Source organism: Misgurnus anguillicaudatus, chromosome 20 (genome assembly GCF_027580225.2).
Source record: "Misgurnus anguillicaudatus chromosome 20, ASM2758022v2, whole genome shotgun sequence".
NCBI lineage: Eukaryota > Metazoa > Chordata > Actinopteri > Cypriniformes > Cobitidae > Misgurnus > Misgurnus anguillicaudatus.
Window position 1 is genome coordinate 20,058,854 of NC_073356.2, and position 21,020 is coordinate 20,079,873.

At 39.0% G+C, this 21,020-nt stretch overlaps 1 protein-coding gene across 3 annotated transcripts in view; it reads right to left on the reverse strand.

Annotated features, from left to right (window-relative positions):
• adgrb2 (adhesion G protein-coupled receptor B2) overlaps positions 1-21,020 on the reverse strand; it is a 344,222-nt gene that overhangs the window by 21,678 nt on the left and 301,524 nt on the right. For all 3 annotated transcript variants that reach the window (XM_055220590.2, XM_055220588.2, XM_073858267.1), the window contains 7 exons: positions 20,044-20,215; positions 14,375-14,467; positions 11,001-11,040; positions 10,849-10,863; positions 7,913-8,658; positions 3,671-3,706; positions 928-1,041 (listed from right to left, as the gene is read on the reverse strand). In XM_055220590.2, the coding sequence (XP_055076565.2) occupies positions 928-1,041; positions 3,671-3,706; positions 7,913-8,658; positions 10,849-10,863; positions 11,001-11,040; positions 14,375-14,467; positions 20,044-20,215 (1,216 nt within the window). The remainder of the gene's footprint in view (positions 1-927; positions 1,042-3,670; positions 3,707-7,912; positions 8,659-10,848; positions 10,864-11,000; positions 11,041-14,374; positions 14,468-20,043; positions 20,216-21,020) is intronic.

Below are 21,020 nucleotides of genomic sequence, written 5' to 3' on the forward strand. Positions count from 1 at the left end.
TAAACCCCTGGTCAGAGCCTGACTCCGCCCACTGTTAATATTTGAAAAATGCAAGAAAAGTGGGCAGATCCCAACGGAGATAGAGGGGACGAACTAAGCTCGTACCAAGTGTGTGGTGAGATCGTAACAAGGGCGTGGGGAGCTTGAACCTGCTTACGTCAAGAGTTACTTTTTGGACCCAACATCCAATAGGAAAATTCAACTGCAGTAGCCACCGTTCAACCTGAAGAGGGCAGCACTCAGACGTTTTTACACCATATATTATAGTATTGAAACACTTTATATCAAAATGAACAGCACTAATAAAGCATCATTCTTACAGATCATTAACTACAAAAATGGTTTAGGGTTTAGTTACTCTTTAAAGAATAAAGTTAATATAAAAAATATTGTGTCAACTAATATTTTGATTTGAATTAACTCAAAATTTTAAAGCAGTAAAATTTTTGAAAGTGAAACTATCACGTGCAAACTATCACATGCTCAGGTGAAACTTTCATGTGCGCATGCGAAAGTTTCACATGAGACATGAACTAAACTTAAAAAAAATTCTGCACATGAAGGTCCCGCGTGACCACATGAAACTAAACTTTAGATTTTTTTTACTCCAATGTCACCTTAGAGGCTCGGTACTCTGTATTTTAATAATATTTAAGAGCAAAATGCATATGACGTTTAATCCTGTAATTTTAAGGAAGGTTAGAAATAATTTAAATACATTAACAATACATCCTGCATACAAAAAGTGCCATGTTTTTTTTTCAAAATTTGTATGCAGGTATGTAAAGAAGTTACTGCTCTAGTTACTTTAAATCTCATTTAAGCATGTTACAGATTAGTGTCTATGTTACAGCTTATAGCGTAACTTCGTGTTAGGGATGCGGATCAGTGCACTTTTTACATAAGGGGTCGTGGGTTATATCTTACCTTAAAGGAGGACATGGCAGGGTCCCTGTTATACCTGTCTATGGTGTGGAACTTGGTGGAGTGGTTGAGTTCATGGTACAGCTCTGAGTGTCTTTTGCGAGTGTGCATCACTTTCTGTAGGGAAGGGGAAGACACAAACAAAAATAAAGAAACCAAAGCAAAAATAAGAAAGGGCAGGCCCAAGGCGGGGGGGACTCGATGGACGTCTAGGAAATGGGAAGTGTGGGTTGACTATAAACACAATATCAGGATTTTTATGCTTTGGATGAGTGGGTCTATCTAATTGACTAATATAGCTGATTTTCTCTGGTCAGTGCCTACTGAAAGATCCAACAATTCTCAGATTTAATTGGAGTTGGCTGAACTGTCTTGTAGACACAGCTAGATGCCATGCGGACATGGAGCTTGCTCTAGCCTGGGCCAACTCTCACTGCCATTATCAGCTCCAAAAAAAAACGCCGTTCTCCGTTTTCTCTGTGTAAAAAATTACCACTTTTGAATCCAAAGATAACAGATCAACTGGAGATTAATTATAATTGTTATTAAAATTAAAAGCATTCTAAATCCAACTGTTTTTTTCTGTTGTGCGACATTGTGTTTAAATTCTAGTTATTAGACTTTTAAAAGCTAATGTTTTTATAAAGCAAATCATTTTTGAAGTGGTTTGTTGAATTTTAATTGAAGCTGAACAATAAATTGTCAGCAGTACTTTTGTAAATCTATGATAAAGTTTAAGGCAAGTTTAAGGTCTCTTAGACTGAGAAGTTAAACATTTCCTATACCACCTTAAAAAATGCCATCCAAACAATAGACCTTTCTCACAACTTCCGTATTTATGACCGGAAATACGCAATCGTCGCGGAAATCTACTTCCTCCGCAGTCAAGGCAATGTAAAAAGCCGTATCTGTTCCATTAATTCCCTGTCGATGGTGAAGTTAGACAGAAGAGGATTCAGGCGAGATTAAGGACGTAACTTCACCATAAGAAAGGGGAGCACTTATGTATGCAGCAGACACTTCACTAAAGACGACTACATTTTAGGGTTCATTGGTCGCCGCTTGCAACCAAATGCTGTCTCTATTTTTCTTGGAACGAGTTCACCCCGACACACAAACATACGATCACAGACATTATCAGACAAAAATGTTAACTGATAATGATAGCATCCGGCTAACGTTATTGTTGCTACATAGACGTTCACTTGGACAACCATAGCAGTAATTGAAGGTAATTGGTACCATAATGCTTAATTCAAAGCAGACTATAATGTTTTAGTAATGTAGTCTATATCATCTACTATACATACATTATGTGTAAGTGGACACGCTAATAATGTGTCATTTTAGTTAACAGTTCAGTATCAGTTAGACTCGCTCTCTACTTACTTAGAAATTTATGGACAAATTCTTCATGGAAAAAGTTTTCCTCCATTAATCGTGTCACATCAGCAAATGTCATATTTGGCAAATCCGTTAACGAAGTTGTGTAGACTCTTTGATCCTTTTTAAACTTGCCGGGGTTTATGTTTTTCTAGTGTGTTGACGCTTGAGGAACTCCGATTACGTATTTACGGTTACTGTGAGAGAGGTCTATATCAGCTTGGAAGACCAAATGGTATACTGTTATTTCTTTATGGAAATTAAACATCTGTGTTATAAATTATTCATCTTTCTTTAAAAATGTGACATTATAAATACAAAACGTAAAAGCTACACAGTTTAATCCATTTATAGCTCGAATTTATTTTTTATTGGGGAAGGAAAGAGAAAGTGTCATGCAGCACTGACTATGATGGAAAATGTTATGAAGCCCTAAAAGCGTCTTAATGCGTTAGTAACAAGACATACCTCTGTTTGAGAAGAAGCCTCCATACTGGAAAGCAAATATCCAGTCATAAAGGTACCTCGAGCTTTCAAACCTAATTGAAGTATAGTCTGTTTAAAAGCACACAAGTGCATTCTGGAGAATTGAACTGGGAGTCTTTAGACTGGAGATTTGCCAAATCCGGGCAGTTGATCATTCCACGGAGGTGCCCTCCAGGCAGCCTCAGCCAATCACGTGCACTCTCCACACATCTCATTACAGTGTCTGTCTCTTTCATACACAATAATGTCACTCACTCCACATTCAGAGAGCTTTACACTGTGTCAGTGTTTCTGCAGCCTTGATCCATTTACATTCAGTTACATATGCTGCTTGTGAATGGTATTGCATTAACCATTAGATGACATACTGTATCCAGGGCTCAACCATAAGCATAATCTGCTGGCCCAGGGCCAGTGTAAGAGAGTTTCGGGCCACTGTGTTCTAAACTAACTTGCTTACAATGCGTATAAACACAGCTTAGGGACTGCAGCTTTAACTAGTTGGCTAACACGTATAGGGTTTGACGAAATTGTGAGAATGACAAAAAAATAACAGTGGCAATGTGCAATCTGATTGGGTTGTAAAACATTATATCACCACATGATATCATTTACAAATCTGGCCAGCAGTGAAACACTTATTGTTAAGCCGTGAATTAAACAGTGCCAGAAAATCCTACAGAATCAAGGCATGTGCAACACTGAGCAGTTGGGCCATGAGTAGGACTGTTGCTAATACACTAAATGCGTGATGGGGGAAACAAGCACTAGAGCGGCAAATATCTTTGGCTCCTGTCTGAGTCCTTTGACAAACTCCAGCTAATGTTGGACAGAAGCACAAACACCAGGCTAAGGACAGATGGGTACAGGGGCTTACCTCAAAGTCCAGCTCAGAGTACCGAACCCTTTTCCTCTGGGGGAAGGGGGAGGGGGGAGAGAAGACACCATCAATGAATTGCACATCTTCTAGCACCTGAGTAAACAACGGCTTTGGCTCTTTGTACGCAGTGGTCTCATGCAGGTGCACTGAGCGTAAACCACTCGGTTTACTCGACTGTGTTTTCCATTTGATGCCTCAAACTGAATTTTACTATGAACAAGTGGCAAAAGGGATAGTTCACCCCTGAAATAAAAATTCTGTTATGATTTATTCATCATATAGTTGTTCCAAACCTGTATTAAATACTATTTGTAAATTATCAACTTGGAAGCGGGAGCACCACTGGCTTCCATTGTAGGAAAGAAAAAGTCAATGGACATCAGTGGTGCTCCAGAAGTGTTTTGTTACAAACATTGATTAAAATATCTTCATTTGTGTTCAGCAGAAAAAAGCTCATATCGGTTTAGAACAACATGAGGGTGAGTAAATAATGACAGCCTTTTTATTTTTGGGTGAACTATACCTTTAACTTTCATTTCCTTTATAAAACATAAAAAATGATACATTTCTGGTTATATTTATTTAATTTAAATGCGCATATGGGCCACACTGTCATTTGTAAACCATGTATCACATTGCAGTCACCAGCCAATTGTAGAGTAACTCGAGTTTTATTTACTTTGCAAATCCAATATTTACTTGCATTTAACGCACTGAGAATGTTAATTTTGGACCCTGGAACTGCTCTGTAATGTGGTTACAGCACTTGTATTGTGTCATTGTCCATTACGGGGTGTCTTAATGGATTTTAAGACTTCTGAATGTTTTTTTTAAACATCCCTACTGAAAAATCCAGATAAGACCAGCATAAGCTTGTGAGCTGGTTTTAGCTGGTCTCCCAGCTTGGTTTTGGCTGGTTTTGCTGGTGGGATGGAATATGCAGGATATTGATGGAATTTATGAAAATTTGCGAAAATTGCGGAACTTACAAAAACTGCGGAAACTTGCAAAAGCTGCAATGATGTTCACGTCACATAATCAACGTCACTTCATAACGTTCCCATGGGAATAGAGGACACGGCTGCACTTGTGTGAAAATGCGGGGATTATGAAATCATGCAAGCCCCGCATATTTTGTGTGTGAAAATCTGTAATTAATGCAGCGAAAGTGCGTCGTATTTGGAAAAAATGCGGCCCCGCATAAATATGCGGACTTTGGCTGATTATGCAATAAAACGTGCGATTGCACAAACGCGTTTTTCTGGATGGACTGTCTAGCTAGACTTAGCTGGTCAGGCTAGGAGACCAGCTGACTCACCAGCTTGACCAGCTTTTCAGGCTGGGAGAACCAGCTTAAACCAGCTACTGCCACCTTAAACCAGCTAAAACCAGCTACCAGCCTATGCTGGCCTATCTGGATTTAGGGATGACAGCATTTAGTAGGCAACATTTAAAGACAATCTGTAATACAGTACATGCCATAACCTAGGAAAATTAATTACTTTTTTTGATAATGAAGCATTAACATCATACAGACAGGGTTATTGCTAGTTTTTTAAGATACATTTTTTATGCTTGAGCCTGCGTTTGTCTCTACGATCAATGATTTGACCATATACAGAATTTTAATGTGCCCACCTCATCACATCCACCAAGACGAAGTCTCTATATGCAACAGACAGATCTGCAGTACCCGTTTAAAATTAGATTAAACAATACTCCCAAACACATCTACCAGTTCAGTAAAACAACAGCATGTATAGGCATTGTTTGCAATTTTGTAAAAATAACTTGTTCAAACGCATGGACCACATACCAATCAAAACCTGGGTCAACTTTGTGCAGCCACAATGCAAGTTTGAGTTTGAGACTGGGTCTCAATGTACCTTGTTATAAGTGTGAGAACTCTGTTGTTGATGAAGTTAAGTTTCTCAAGAAGTCACCGGGTGAGATAGGTGAGAGGGAGCCAAAACAGTACGGACTACGATCGAAGCTCACGCCTACCAAAAAACCAATAGTGTGAAACTTTTCCCTCTGAGACCTCAACCTTACAATACCAACTTTGAGTCAGTGAGTGAGTTCTTTGCAAAAAACTTTTTAAAAGTCACTTAAGAAATGTCAAAAACATAGCAATCTTTCTAACTTCCTTAGCAGCCTTTCTAACAACCTTCTTACAAATTTGAAGTGCACAATACAAACACGGAGAAAGATTTAATGCACAGTATATAGGAAGATGATCAGTTGCCACTCCTTCAACCTAATGTGAACATGTTCGATAATGTGCTGCATTTATATGCAAATCAGATTATTCAACAATAAAATAATGTTTGTTCTATCTATTATTATTTGAAAGAGTGGTTAAAAGCAGTGGCGGCCGGTGTTTTTAAAATATGTGTTTGTTGCGTCATGTGAACCATGTGCATCACATGCCCCGTCAAAATAAGTGCCTGCTGCACACGCGCCAAAAACGTTTATGATAAAAGAGATGCTCACGTTCACAAAATACACGCAAGACACTCCCTTAACACTAAACTTTGATTACGCATGAGATTATGCGAGTATCTGGCAAACACGAGCGTCTCTTTTATCATAAACCCTTTAGACGCGTCTGCACCAGGCACTTATTTTGACAAGACACGTGATGCACACAGGTTCACTCGACGCGCCGAACACATATTTTAAAATTACGAACCACACACATATGACGGGCTACATACATATTGTTACGAACTTCGCATCGTGCCACCGGCCGCCACTGGTTAAAAGTGTTTTGTATATAACAAGGATGGGGCTAAAATGAGATATGACATCATCTAAAAACGAAAGTTGGCCATGAAATAACATACTGATGAATTAATCACAATAAGACCAGGAATGCGTAATAAAACCTTTTTCATCATTTATGGAATATCTAATTTAAGGCTTTTAATCATAATCCAAATAAGATTTATTTAGGCAGAAAGAGGCTAAATTGTTTAAGAAATCAAAACATGTTTACAGAGAATATATAATCCCCACTGGCAAACACTTTCTTGTTTTATGCATGAAGCTCATCTAATATTATCATCATGCTTAAAAAAAATTGCTAAAGGGGTTCCGAAAAAGTTAAATTATCCGAGGACAAGTCTTATGGCTTAAAAAGAAAGGTATTGTAGTTTAAGTATATTTTTTAGGCTAAAGTAGTATAACAGTGCAGTAAAATGTCAATCTTGATTTCATGTAGACTAAGTTTTAAAACTCTCTTGACCTAGCTCCAATAACTGTGCATGGAGGAGAAAGAAAGTGAAGGTGTGTGAGTCCACTAATAGATGAATGCAGACTCTCCCAGGCACTTCCTCTGGCTCTGTGCTTCCCTCTCACCATCTGCTGTCCCGCCTTGTGGGGCTGTAGTGTAATTATACACGGAAACGCAACTGCACATGCACACATGCACACTGAAGCATACACCAAGTTGTGTAACAACATGTTGACAGGGGAATCTGGGTATAGGTGGCACACCTGAATGCGCTCCTGTGATAAAACAATAAGAGAGTTGCTGGATGATCTGTATGTGCGGTGTCTCGAGGACTACAAATGATGCACCATCATCCATCCCCAAAATGAAAGGAGACATTACTAATAAGATCATTCAGCCTCAGTATTGCTCTCTTGTTGCCTCACTTGATATAATGGCATAATTTTTCTGTTGCTATGTGGGATTGTAAGCTTTGTGTGTTTGGTGTATGTGTGTTTTTCAAATCTCCTTCCATGCTTGTTTTTTGCATATTTGTTGTTGTGCTGATCTAACCAACATTTTCATGCCAGTGTGATTCTTTGTGCTATGTTGTCTCTGGTTCTCCTATTCCTCGCAAACATTTCAGGGAAAAAACAACACTCTTGTGCTGCCGGGTTTTACTTGATCACTGCAAACCATAGGGATTTGAAAAAAAACATAAGATGTGAAAAAGTGGACCCTTCTTGGATAACCACCTCATTCAAGGTGGTCTAGGTGGTTTTCAGAAAACACAGTACCTGAATTTTCCATCAACCATGACGGTCTACCAGTTTGAAATCTGGTAAACCAGCCTATCTGATCAACCAGTTTGGACCAACTATCAACTCTACATAGCCAACTTGAAACCAAGTAAAAACAGTTGCCAGTGCAAGTTAATTTTAGCTGGATTTTTCAGCAGAGAGGGCTGTTTTACTTTGCATAAAAGAAGTTTACATCAAAGAGTTAAACCAGTATCCCTTACTTACTTCCAAAGATCCAGCCGAGTGGCTGGAGTTGGTGCTGCCCAGGTTGCGGGGAAGGGTTCTGGTGCGCTCTACTGTCCCCGAGGTAAGAATCTGCCGGAGAGAGGATCGATTCTGTTTGACCTGTAGGGTATGGGTGTTGGTGTGAGAGTGCGTGTGCCCGGCATGGGCTGGCAGCTGTTTCAGCGTGCCGTAAGAGCGGTTTAAGTTCATGCTGATGTGGTCCATGGTTGCAAAGTCCGCTGGGTACGCCTCGCTCTCGGCTGGATGTAGAGTCAGGGGTGAAGGGGGTGGGGGAAAGGGTGGATCATCTACTGTAATGTTCAAGGGCTTGCCCTCATCCTGGGATGGAGGAGGGGGCTTAAGACTGACAGTCCGACGTGGTAGAACCATGTAGTCTCCTTCACCGCTTCCAACACCAGCTGAATCTTGGGTGGAAGGAGGGTTCGGTCGGGCCCAGCCCAGCCCACTCTCAGTACACAAGTAGATGGGTCCAGATCGCTGGTGTTGACCTTGCTGGTCCATATTGACCTCCTTCTTCAGTGACTGTTCGCTAAGCTCGTTCAGGGGACCCAGTGGAGGTACCTGCACCAGGAGGTTAGGCGGCGGGATGTTCCCAGGCAGGCTGCTGAAGTTGACTCCTTCCTGGTGGGCCGCCAACTTGGGGTCATCCTCATCATCCAGGGAGATGCGTGATAGAGTGCCAGTTATGGTAGCAGGGTTACAGGTATTCACCTCCTTAAAGATGACTGAGGAAGGGAGGAGAAAAGAAAAGAGGAGCAAAAAAGAGAAAAAGCAAGAGAAGATAGACAGAATTGGGGAGAAGGGAAGACAAAGAAGCAGAGGTCGAATGCACAACATCGCACAGATGGACAGCACAGCAAAAAGCATACGTGAATAGAGGGAGAGACAGAAAGTTGGATGGTGATATGATACATAAGAGTACATACAGGTGTAATACAAACAGAGAATTGAAGATGGTTACATGGAAGTTCTCAAAAGGTATACAGCCCAGATGTTTTGGTAGTAGGAGATTGAGCCATGCCGAAGAATGCATCAGTTTGATTTGGGAAGGTGCAGAGAATTGGAGGAAAGATGAGGACAGAGATAAATGAAAAGTGAACTCAGTTACAGTTCAAGTAAATGGACAAAAAGGTCAAAACTAGGAACGCAGGTTAGGGTAAAAGGATGGAGAGGGCAAGGAAAACGTTCTTAGGCAAGTGGGTTAGTATTTGGAGTTCTTGACATGCAAAAGTTGGATGGTTGCCTAGGCTGGCATCCCGCAGCAGGCAGGTGTGAAATTACAACATCATTTGAATGGGAATCATTATGATGGGTTTGGAGGGAAAGCCATGCAAATTAGCTCATCTAAGACTAAAGTGATCAGCTGTAGTTTTATACAACCATAAACAACAAATATTGCTCAAGTTAAACCAAAACTGTGAGAGCTTACCAAAACTAACAAAACAACTCTTCATCAGAATTTTTGTCTTGCTTTCCAATAAAAACATCTAAACAACATTAAAATAAACACTTACTTGAGAAGAGAAACTGTGTAAGATTATAAGGCTTGTATTCATTGTTTGTTGAAACTTCACTTATTTTGTTAGACAAGTACACACGGCAAGAAAAAAAATCAAGTAATCCAAAGATGGATCCTCTGAAAACAAGTCTTAATATCTTATGCAAATTTGCTTCTGAATTAAAGCCATCATGTTTCAACAATGCTGAGGTATTATGGAAAACAAGACAAAAACCTCAATGCTGGTTAATGAGATGTACTCTTTCCTTTTAAAAATGCTTTATAAGGTTTAATTCTTGCAAGGTTTGTATATAAAATACAGGCTACAGGCCCAGATTTCTTTTCTTCAATTATTTACTTTAAAGGTGCAGTGTGTAAATTTTAGCGGCATGTAGTGGTGAGGATGCGAATTGCAACCAACGGCTCAGTCCACCGCCCAACCCTCGCTTTTGAAATGCATAAAGAAGCTACGATAGCCACCACCGGACAAACATTTCATCGTCGGAGACAACTTAGTAAAAAAGTTTCTGTTAAGGGCTTCTGTAGACACATGGCGGCACAAAATGGCGACTTCCATGTAAGGGGACCCTCTGTGTTTGTATATAAAAACGTCTCATTCTTAGGTTATAAAAACATAAAAGGTCTTTATACACCCCTAATAATATAGTTTTGTATATTAGTTTGCATTTTTTTCAAGAGATCCTTCTAAAAATTACACACTGCACCTTTAATAAATGCATAACAGTGGACCTGCTAGTGGTGCAGCACTGTCATTGTTATTTTTATGATGCAAAACTAAAACCATAATTAATGATTGGCACAAACAAAGGGGCTAAATCATCCAGTCACAGACGTTGAAGCTAAAAAGTCCATGCTTAAATCATGACAAAGCTATGGTAATACAACAGGTCAACATGCATATTTTGCAAGTGGATTTATGCAAAACAAGCAAAAAATGCTACAAATATAAAGGTTCTCAACCAATAATTAATCTTGGGTTTTTGCAACACTACAACCCCCCACCCAAACAAGCGTTCATCTACAGTATGTAATCTCACAGATGGTAAATGATGTTTCTAAGAATAACAACACATTCTCATTATTATCGACTCCATTGTGTGTCTCTCTCTCTCTCTCTCTCTCTCTCTCTCTCTCTCTCTCTCTCTCTCTCTCTCTCTCTCTCTCTCTCTCTTCGTTTTTCATGAGATGCTATTTTAAGTATAAATTATTCAATATAGTACAAAATTGAGTCTGTGACTTTAAAAATTAAAAAAACTTTTTTAATTTACACCCTAAATATCATGGAAATCTCCCCGTGTTGGCCCCTGTCATTGTGAAGTCCCAAGGTTGAGAACCTCTGATCTACAAATGACATACGTACTGTACTGTGCAGGAATGTATCAAAAGTTAGACTTACATGGGTGTCCTCTCTCTGTAAGTGAGGGAGAAACAATGAGTTAATGTCACATGAGCCAGAGCAATGGGCAACATACCAGAACCAATGAGAAAGAGCAGAAGAGTCAAATACAGTAGTGATGTCAGAGGTACCGAAAGGCGAAAAATACTCACCCGTTTGACAGGCCAAATCCACATCTTTTTCAAAATCAGTCTGTGCAGTTGAATAAAAAGCAAGAAAAACATATTACAGCTTGTTATAAACATTGTGTATACTGCACATGTGGCAAACTACAGCATGTACTGTATGATTTTATACTGTATGAGTAATACAACATGGTGAAAGGTGGACAGTTACAGACAGTGTGTGGTGATTAAACAGTCCATCAAAAACGAATAAAGAGAAGAAACTTAGATTAAACTTTAATTTTAGCAATCATAATGTAATGCTACTGAAAAGCCCCCATCTAATGCAACACTTCTGCAACACCTCTACGAGAAACAGCCGATCCCTTAGCACCAGTGCTAATTACAATGTACTGAAAAGAAAACAGATTAGCCCACCGCAATCTGACACAGCTGGGCTTGACTTTCCAAACAAGCACCAAAAATGATTTGATTTTCGTGAAAAGAACGGAGGAATATTTAAAAAAAATAAATAAAAAAGATACAATGGAACTAAACTGCCTACGTCCCTGAGGACAAACTGAAAATGTCCGTCCCTGCGTAGCACTTTTGAATTGTGGTCCCTCATTGAAATGCAGTGTTGGCAACTCCTGCCAATAGCGTTGACTCTCAAAGGATTTCAACACGAAGCTGTAGTCAGTGAACTACTCTGTGAAACAATTTCAGCGAGATTGACTTGTATGTGTGAGTTTACCTGCATGTTTACGTTAAGAAAAACCAACAGTACTGTAAAATGAGATTCTACTGCACAGCAAAGGAGACTAATGCTGGGTACACACCAAAAGATAATCAGGCTGATTTTGGGCCGATTTCCCCTCTCTCCGACAATACTAGCATGTCCCAATTATCTTGATGGTTCTACAGATTATTTTATCAGATTTTCCCTTGGTGTGATGTGTGTTAAAGCTCACGTAACACACGCTGTTTCTGCATTTCTGATGTTAATCTGGAGTACCTATAGAGTAGTATGACATCCTTTATATCTCCGAAGAGTCTTTAGTTTAATCAGATTTATAAAAGAAAGATTAGCTTTATCCGAATCTTTCCGATAAGAAGGAGGAGTTATACCACGGGAGGAGCGAGTACGAGTCATGCAACACTATACAACACTGTTTAACCATTTATATAATATGCACGCTACTTTTCCAACATAAGACTGAAGTCTTACTTACCGCGTGCAACTCGCCATGACCCGGTTGGGAAAATCCACTGAATCAAACACACACGCAAAGCTCCGCTGCTACCTCGGATAATAAACTATATCCATTGTTTACATAAGGCTGGATTTCTTCTCCTTACATCCAAAAACACACTTCATCTTTCATGCCATTGTTGAGTTTTGAAATTAAACAGTGTGGCGTGATAATATGTTTGCAAGCTCCAGCGTCTCCCGCTGATTGACGGGTGGGCGGGGTTTTCCGGGGGAAGTGCCCATATAAAGAAGTGATACGTATAGAAAACCCCTGAAACGTCAGTTGGACCTGTAATCGAAAAAAAACTTTCCAAAAATTGTACGAACCCTGGCGAAGGGCATTCGGCACAGAAATACTCTGTAACACGTCCAACTGCTGTTTTGACACTTTGCCTACGTTTAGCATGAGGAAACAACTCTATAACTGTGTTAATAAGTCAGGATGCTTGAAATACCATTGAACCCCCCCTTTAAGAGTGTCCGAACCTGATCGGAAGAACGTCGAAGCCGCCCCGATCGCGAATTGTAAATATTAAACATGTTTAATATTTACAAACAGAAATCCTGATGTGTGGGGGGAACCCCGAGGACAAATGCGTGCACGCTCTTGAGATTATTACGTGAATGGAAACAATATCCAATCAGAAAGCAAGATGATGGAAGATGGAAGCAGTCATGGCGCAGCACAAAGTTGATGCAAAGTGAACTTCTACAGACCATGTTCCTGCTCTCTCCATGACTTCACCCGAACCCTTTTCTTTTATCCTTGAATTTTCTGTGAAAATCATTCCAATCACTATCATTGAAATTTCTTCCTTCATATCGTCCGCCATGCTTATTCTGAAGTCTCGCAAGATTTTGCGAGATTTCTTGTGTTCACATTCGAGACTCTGGTTGAAAATCTGTTTGTGTATTGTGTGCTGTCTTTGACACATCATGGCACACCACACACTATAGGAGCAAAATTATTAAATCTAGGATTTTATCCTCATGTTTGTGTTCCATCACATTTGGAAAATCTTATAAGATGTAAAAAAATCGTGTGTACCCAGCATAAGAAACAACTGTGTAACTTTGCACTAAACAAGTCAACTCTGCTGACAGCAAACCACTTATCTAATTAGCCGGCTAATATGCATGCGCTACGCCTTTAGCTACACTCTAAAACTGACAGGACTAACTCTAAAGCAAACACACAAAAATACTTCTGAGACATACGGATTTTTGGTTTTGCTCCAGGACGAGGTTCTGAGTATGGTTATGGATATGACCATGGAAGTGGTTGAGAGTAGGGGTTTGGTTCTGGTTATGGGCGTGGTCAATGGTGTGATTATGGTTGTGGTTATGACCAGGTCCATGATTGTGATTGGCCAAAGCTAGTGGAGGGTGGGCGGTACAAGTTTGATGGCAGCCATGGCAGCAAGCAGGTGAATGTCGGAGTGAGCCGCACTGTTGCTGACTGTAGAGGCTCAGCCTGTGAGGGCATCTCTGCCGGCAAAGAGGCAGAACAAAAAAGGTTGAGAGAGAGACAGAAGGTGAGGAGAAGAAAGGTGGAGTGGACCTGCTGGGGTGATGATCTCTCTCATCCAAACTGATTCACACACTCAGAGAGACTTCTTGGTGTAGTTACCATGGTTACAGTACATGCAAGTCTTGTCTTTGACATGAATAAATCACTGTCGAGCCATATTAAACCATATTAAAACATTTTATAAGGTCACACCCTTCATTGGGTGCTGCCAAGCCTGTTACTGACATGCTTGATCTTATTTATGTCTTAAAATGAATATATAAAATATAATTACTTGTCAGCATATTCATAACTAATCTGACCTTTTATGAATAATTTCAACATGCAATAAAAGAGGCAAAGTACTCATTTTGATATTTCAAACGCCTCAGATTCACAGTTTTTTGTTTCTACATCAACAAATTGTATGACCTTCTTAAATACTACTATACCACAAAAGCATTTCACAAAGTAGATGGGACAGACTGTAACCATGGCGGGATTTCTAACCAGTTATCTTTCCTAATGTATTTATATAATGTAATGCCCCTATTTATCAAACATGAGAAAACATTAGCAACGTTATCACCCAGCAGGTCGTGCTGTTTAAGAGAAGAGAAGGCCATCCTGTGTGATGGGATGGAATGAAATGTTATTCACCATGATCTGCACCTGGCCGTTCTTGCAGGAGTCGGGGGAGTTTTCACTGTCGTCTTTGCAGCCACCCATTCTGCAGCGCACAGCATCCTGCACCTGACACAGACAATCAAGGGATAGAAAGTTGGGTCAGGGTGAGTTACAAAAAAACCCACAATTTGCTTTTCAAGAAACTACAGCTAAAAATAATGCACGGCAAAAAAGTGATTTTCTTAATCCATGTATATATATATATATATGTTGTTATACAGTAAATACATATCTACACATTTAAAACAAAGATTTACTTACAAAACCAACTTGAATAAGATTAATAAAAGTTTTCAAAGAATGTAGTGTCTTGCTTTTTTCCTACCCAGTCTCACAAATTTATGTACCTATAGTCATGCAATCTTTTATTCTTTTTCGTGATACTGTCACAAATTTCTGTGTTTTTCGTGTTCGTATCACGAATTTCTGTTTATGTGTCATTGTCACGTATTGGTAACTCAACTGCGTTTTTCTATTTTCAAACCATTTTCGCTTTGGTTTAGGGTTAGATTTGGTGTTTGCGCTAGGATGTCACTGTAGCCTCTTTTGAAATGGCTGAAATTCCACAAGGGGGCGTATTTGTTCCTCAGACATTGCACAATAAATGTGACATCCGAATATATTCATTATAAATCATGAATGAAAAGTGAGATTCGAATGAATGTCTGTTAGTGAACTAATTGTTTCCAGTATTTATATTGTAATTCGGTCAGAAACGTCAAGATTGTGAAATGAACAAATTAAAAGGCTTGGATATTCCATTTCCTTGGACTTTGGGGGATTTAAGAACAATTTGTTTTTGGACAATATCACCGAAGCGGATAAAGGTAAGATTTTGAAGGTAAGTAAATATCCTAAATCGCCCGGTTCAGGTAGCTAACAACTAGATTACAGTTTTATGACTGCTATCATATGATGCTTTGTGTGTGCGCTTAATGGAATCCCGAAAGTCTAAGCTTTGCCGCATGACCGTATATTTTGAAGATTTAATGCTTCAAAGTTACAATGATGTTTATGCAGCCTCACGTGCAAGGGAGGGGGTGTGCCCTGTACGGCACAGTGATCCTTATCCGATTAAGTATTGATTTATGCAATTTTTTTCTGATTTATTATTTAATTTTTTCTAAATTTTAAACCATTGTCGTTTGGGGTTAGGGTTAGAGTTGGGTTTGGGTAAAGATGTCATTTTATGAAAAAAAAATGTGGAAATTCGTGACAGTATCACGAAAAAAGAATAAAAAAATAACATGACTATAGGTACGTAATTTCATGAGACTGGGCTGCTTTTTTTACAAAGGGGCAATTTTAAGTTGTTAATAAATTATCTATATGATATTTTGAGCTAAAACTTCACATAGGTACTCTGGGGACACCAAAGATTTTTTTAACATTTTTATAATTTTACAATTAAAAAACTCTTGTGAAATGTCCCCTTTAAGGACAGAGCCATGCACGGTGGCTCAAGTGCGCCATCGAGCCATCGTTTTAGGCCTGCTTTAAAAAAATCCTGAACTCAGTAATGGTGATAAACTGTTTAACGATCTAACTCTGCAATTTAGTATTACATTGTTTACAGTCTCTGTGGCATGTTTCAGCAATAATTTCTAAAATGTAAAGTGTGTTTAAAAACAATTTTCAATATTGACTTTACAGGGACTTATTTACAACGTTTAATGGCGGCAAGTTATACATGACTATTATATTAAAAAGCGGAAGGGTGGTATTAAAAAAGCTACAAACACAGACATCCTAAAGAGAATAATTACTTTAATGCAGTTAGTGTAGTACTCTACAGAGGTTCCTGCATGAGATTTCACATAACACTAAAATATTAGTTTATATTCCTGCATAACAAACATTTAAGAGCCTGTTTGCATAGCCTCAGGAAGCTGCTTACATAACTGCAGAGATACTTGCAAACTTCATAACAATAAGAAAGGCGGACAACCCCTTTCATCAAAAACCGTCTGTTTCCCTGACGACAGGGTAGCCTTAGCAACTTATTTGCATAAACATGGATTGACTATGGATTGACCAAGTAAAAGCACTGTGTTTTCTTAAACAAAAACAGGTTTTCCTTAAGCTAAGCTGATAGAGGTGCACTAGCAACACCAAGGTCATTGGTTCAAATCTCATGGATTTAATGCACTTGTATGTCTAACACCAACATGCAATGACAGATGCGGTAAGTGATATGTATCTGAAATCACAAGACACTCAGAAGATGTTTTTAGTACTACAACATGCTGCATCTCACAAATGGCTGATCTGCAATGACCTTTAAGGTTATACTCTTGAAAGAAAATCATACTTTAATGTCCTCAGTACAGCCATGGTGTCGAAACACTTTATTTAATACACTGCATTTAGTAAATCCTTCCTTCTTTTTAACAGAGTTAGCAGCACTCTTCACAGAGACAGCCTTTAAGCATAACTGAAATGAGGATGCACAGCGGCTGCTTTGTGACACGCTGAAAGAGGCAGACTCAATCTCAGCGCCTGTTTATGGATGATTGCCCATTGAGTCAAAGCAGTAGACATACCAGACGGATACCCAATGGCGAGCCTTTAATACTCAAGCTTCATGAAAACAAAATTCCCTCTTCTCTTCCACCACCCTGCACATCCAATCTTCTGCTAATCGTGATAGCTGTGTTTCCATTGTTGGCTCCACCATTAAACAGCGTATTTAATTCGCACATCAAAACTATTATATATAGCAAGGTCTGTTGTACAGACCACACTCCACTCTCTTGTTTTGCTAAAGCTATTAGGGATTACATCAAATCCTTGGCAGGGATTTTCGTATATTTACTAAAATAATGCTAGGATTTTTTTAAAACTCTAATCCTTTGGCTTTGTGATATTGATTTAACATATATGCCTTAGCGATTTAGAACCGATTATTCCTCTCTTCTCAAACTCCAGCGGCGTATTCTTATTCATTCGATACATGAAAGTCGGCCAAGTTCTGCAGAGCTGAATCATTGCCTTGTTGCATATTGAATAAGGCTGCTCTGTGGATGGCAAGCACTACAATATGTTTGATCTGTCAATTGACTTATTAATGGCCTATTATTTCATGAAAGTAGCGCATGCTATTTTTGTCACACACATAACATTACTATGGGTTTTAAAGGCTATTTACAAAAATAAAAAGATGGATTATTTCATCATTGAATTATTTAATTAGCTGTAATATTGGTGTGATTTGGCCTTTATTTGTGCATGTGGGTGAATGTGTGTGCTAAACTACTGTATAATAATTAAAGGAACAGTATAAGAAATGTATATCAACTAATCACAAAATGACCCAAAATGTCACTAGACATTAAGAAATCATTTTTATTTCAAATACTTATATCACTGACAACAGTGGTCTGGCCAGAATATTGTCAATTAAAAAGTGGAGTTGCAGCCCCCAACTGATGTTTATGTTGTCATTTTGTGTATTGGCCACCAGTTGGGTGATTGCAGTACCAGTTTTAGCCACAAGTTTTGTTATTGCAGTACCAGTTTTGGCCACAATCCTACATACTGTTCCTTTAAGGGATAATGTATAGGCATTCGGTTGTTATCGCAGAAATAAGCATTTTCCACAATAACAATAGGATACCTGTACATTATCCTGCTTGTTACATGGCTATTTACTTCATACAAAATATAAGGAACATTAAATATTGATTTGAAATTTTTAATAAGCTCATTTGCAGACCTTCCGCAAGACAAACACGTTTGTGTTCAAATGTCACAAATACACGTTTTGGTTAAATCATTTGTGAATATAAGTTCATATCTGTTATTAACAGACATTTATATTACATTTTTCTGTAATATTAAACTGTATCTGTCAAAATGATTTGCAGCATCCAGGTTACCATGTGTTATTAGTTTTGAGCTCTTGTTATGTGGGAATAAGAAAACCTGGTCACGACTGGCCAATCAGAATTATGTATTCCAATGAGCCATGTAATAGAGTGCCGCAAGGATGATGTATTTTTTTTAGGCTAACCCCGGAAGTTTGTGGGACATGGGTTCCTTTGCCAGAAAGCCATTTTTCCCATAGATATTTGGATTATTGCAAAAAATAAGCTCTGTGTTTAAATTTATGACACTTCCACATTTTGTCCAACAAATTATTCTTCACAGATGAATACAAATTGTATAAATATTAAAGTCTAAATGTGTTCACTAGAAATATGAAAAGCTGAATTTTGACTTCAAAATTCATAAAAGTTGAGTTCATCTGTGTTTTTGGACAAAACGTGGAAGTGCCATCAAAAAATTAAAGCTTATTTTTGCGATTATCCAAAAGTCTGGGGAAAAATTAATGGGCTTTATTGTGAAGGAATTGTGAAGTGACTTAAACTGCAATTCATTGACGGTCCGAAAAAAGGCTGGCTCCAAAAGTGAGTCAATCCCCATATACCCCCATGTTAAAATGCACAGCTTCACAGCAGTAAATAATATGTTTACAGCCTGGTACAAAAAGTGATTTTGGTCTGCATGACAACTGTAGGGGGGGGGGGGTGAATTTTTTTGTAACTCATCCTTTTAAATTGTATTAAGCTTTAAATTTCTGCATAATTAAGGGTGTGGCCACTGAAGTGATGGGTGACCTCCCACTGCTGTCACTACCATCGAGCTAGGCAGGCATGGTTTCAGCAACCAGGCTCCTCAGCTTCACCCACGTCCCGCCTCTTTACTCATTTTCGGTTATCCGCGAGTGATGCGTGGTGACGCACGTCCAAGACGTCCATGTCTATTGGCTTCAAGAAAGCTCTTTACAAACCTATGGATGACGTCACGGACACTACGTCCATATTTTTTACAGTCTATGGAAGGAACCAATGTCATGCTGACTTCCGGGTTGGCCTACAAAGATACATCATCTTTGCGGCACTCTATTAGACCTATTATTAATTACTATTGTTACTATCCTCATATTATTGCTGACTATGTTATGTGTTCATATACTCATACTGTGTTCATATATACTGAATCACACGGGTGTCCAATCCTTCTCCTGGAGGGCCGGTGTCTTTGCAGAGTTTTGCTCCAACCCTAATAAAAAACACCTGATCCAGCTAATCAAGGTCTTACTGTACGTACACACCGCCGCACACTTGAGCTTCCAAAGAAGCTCAGGCCGCCCGGTCAAGGACGCCTGTCAAAAAGTATGGGGAAGCTTGTTGACGCTTTGGCCGCTCTGAAGTCTGTGTTCGCGGAAGTAATGTTTTGGTAGGAACGAGTTTACATCAAATGTTTCTCTGGAATCAACCAGCGTATCTAGGCTATATTCCAATTGGTTGCTGGCGTTTTGCCGTTTGGTGTCATAGCTCATTACCATAAAGTTGAGCTTCTTTCAACTTTCTGATTGACGCTCTGGTTGCTCAAGATGCCCAAAATGCGACGCCGATAGATTTGACGCTCCTTGCAGCTGAGAGAAGCCAGCTTTCATTGTAAATGAATGAATTCCGGTAACTTTGGAAGCTCAAGTCTGCGGCGGTGTGTAGGTAGAGTTACAAGGCATACTAGAAACTTTCAGGCAGATGTGTTGAGGGAAGTTTCAGTTAAACTCTGCAGGACATTGACCCTCCAGGACCGAGTTTGGACATCCCTGCTGTATGCAAACCACTTACCTCTCGGCGCATAGCGCAGTGCACGGTGATAATAACAAAGCCTTGGACTGAGTCAAAGACAGCGAAGAGCACCTGGAAGAGCGTGGAGCGGCGGTCGGTGATGGCCAGCACTGCTGACATCCATGTGAGAGCCAACAAGGGGAGAACCACACAAGAGCTCCATAAAGACGCCCTGTGCAGAGAGAATAAAGTGCTAAGTGTAATTTACCCTCCAAACATACATCAATGAACCTGCAATAATGACTGATTAATATCAACTGTTGTAGTTGTTAAAGTGGAGCTATGGGAACATTGATGAAATTTGGAAAATCAGCACTGCAGCACAGGCGTGTAACCGAAAACAATGCAGCATGAACTACAATTGTCATCACAAAATGAGTAATGTTGATAAAATGTGAGACTGAAATGGTTATGGTGGGACAAAGTATGGACAAAAAACTTTATTATTATAATCATTATGAAACCTTGTAGTTAACAAATATCTGTCAAAATATTTTTTTTTAGTTCTAGCACAAAAATCACTTTCTGATTTCTTTATTTATAAAAACTTTGTATGTAATCTACTTGCGCAAATTGTTGATTTTGCATTTCGTGTGTATGCCCCGTAAGAGCTACAAATCTTTTCTTATTTATGACCAGTAAGCATTGTTTTGCCCATTTGATGAATAGCTGTTTACAACAAACCATCAGGTTTTATTATAGGTAATATTAAGCAGTTAGTATGTAATTAGCTTTGTCTTTGCAGACTGAAGTTAACAAAGTCAAGTGAAATTACACGAATTTCACAAAGAAAATTATACTTGATTAAAATACAGGTTTAAGAAAAAAAGTTTAAAATTGTACATTTTCTGTCGCTGGGCTGGTACCCTAAGATTCCGTTTTGTACCTTTACAGTTATCAAACATAATAGAGTTTGTACTTTTTGGGGTAAAAGACGTTACATGTTTTAAACCTATAATATTAAATTGTACAAAATT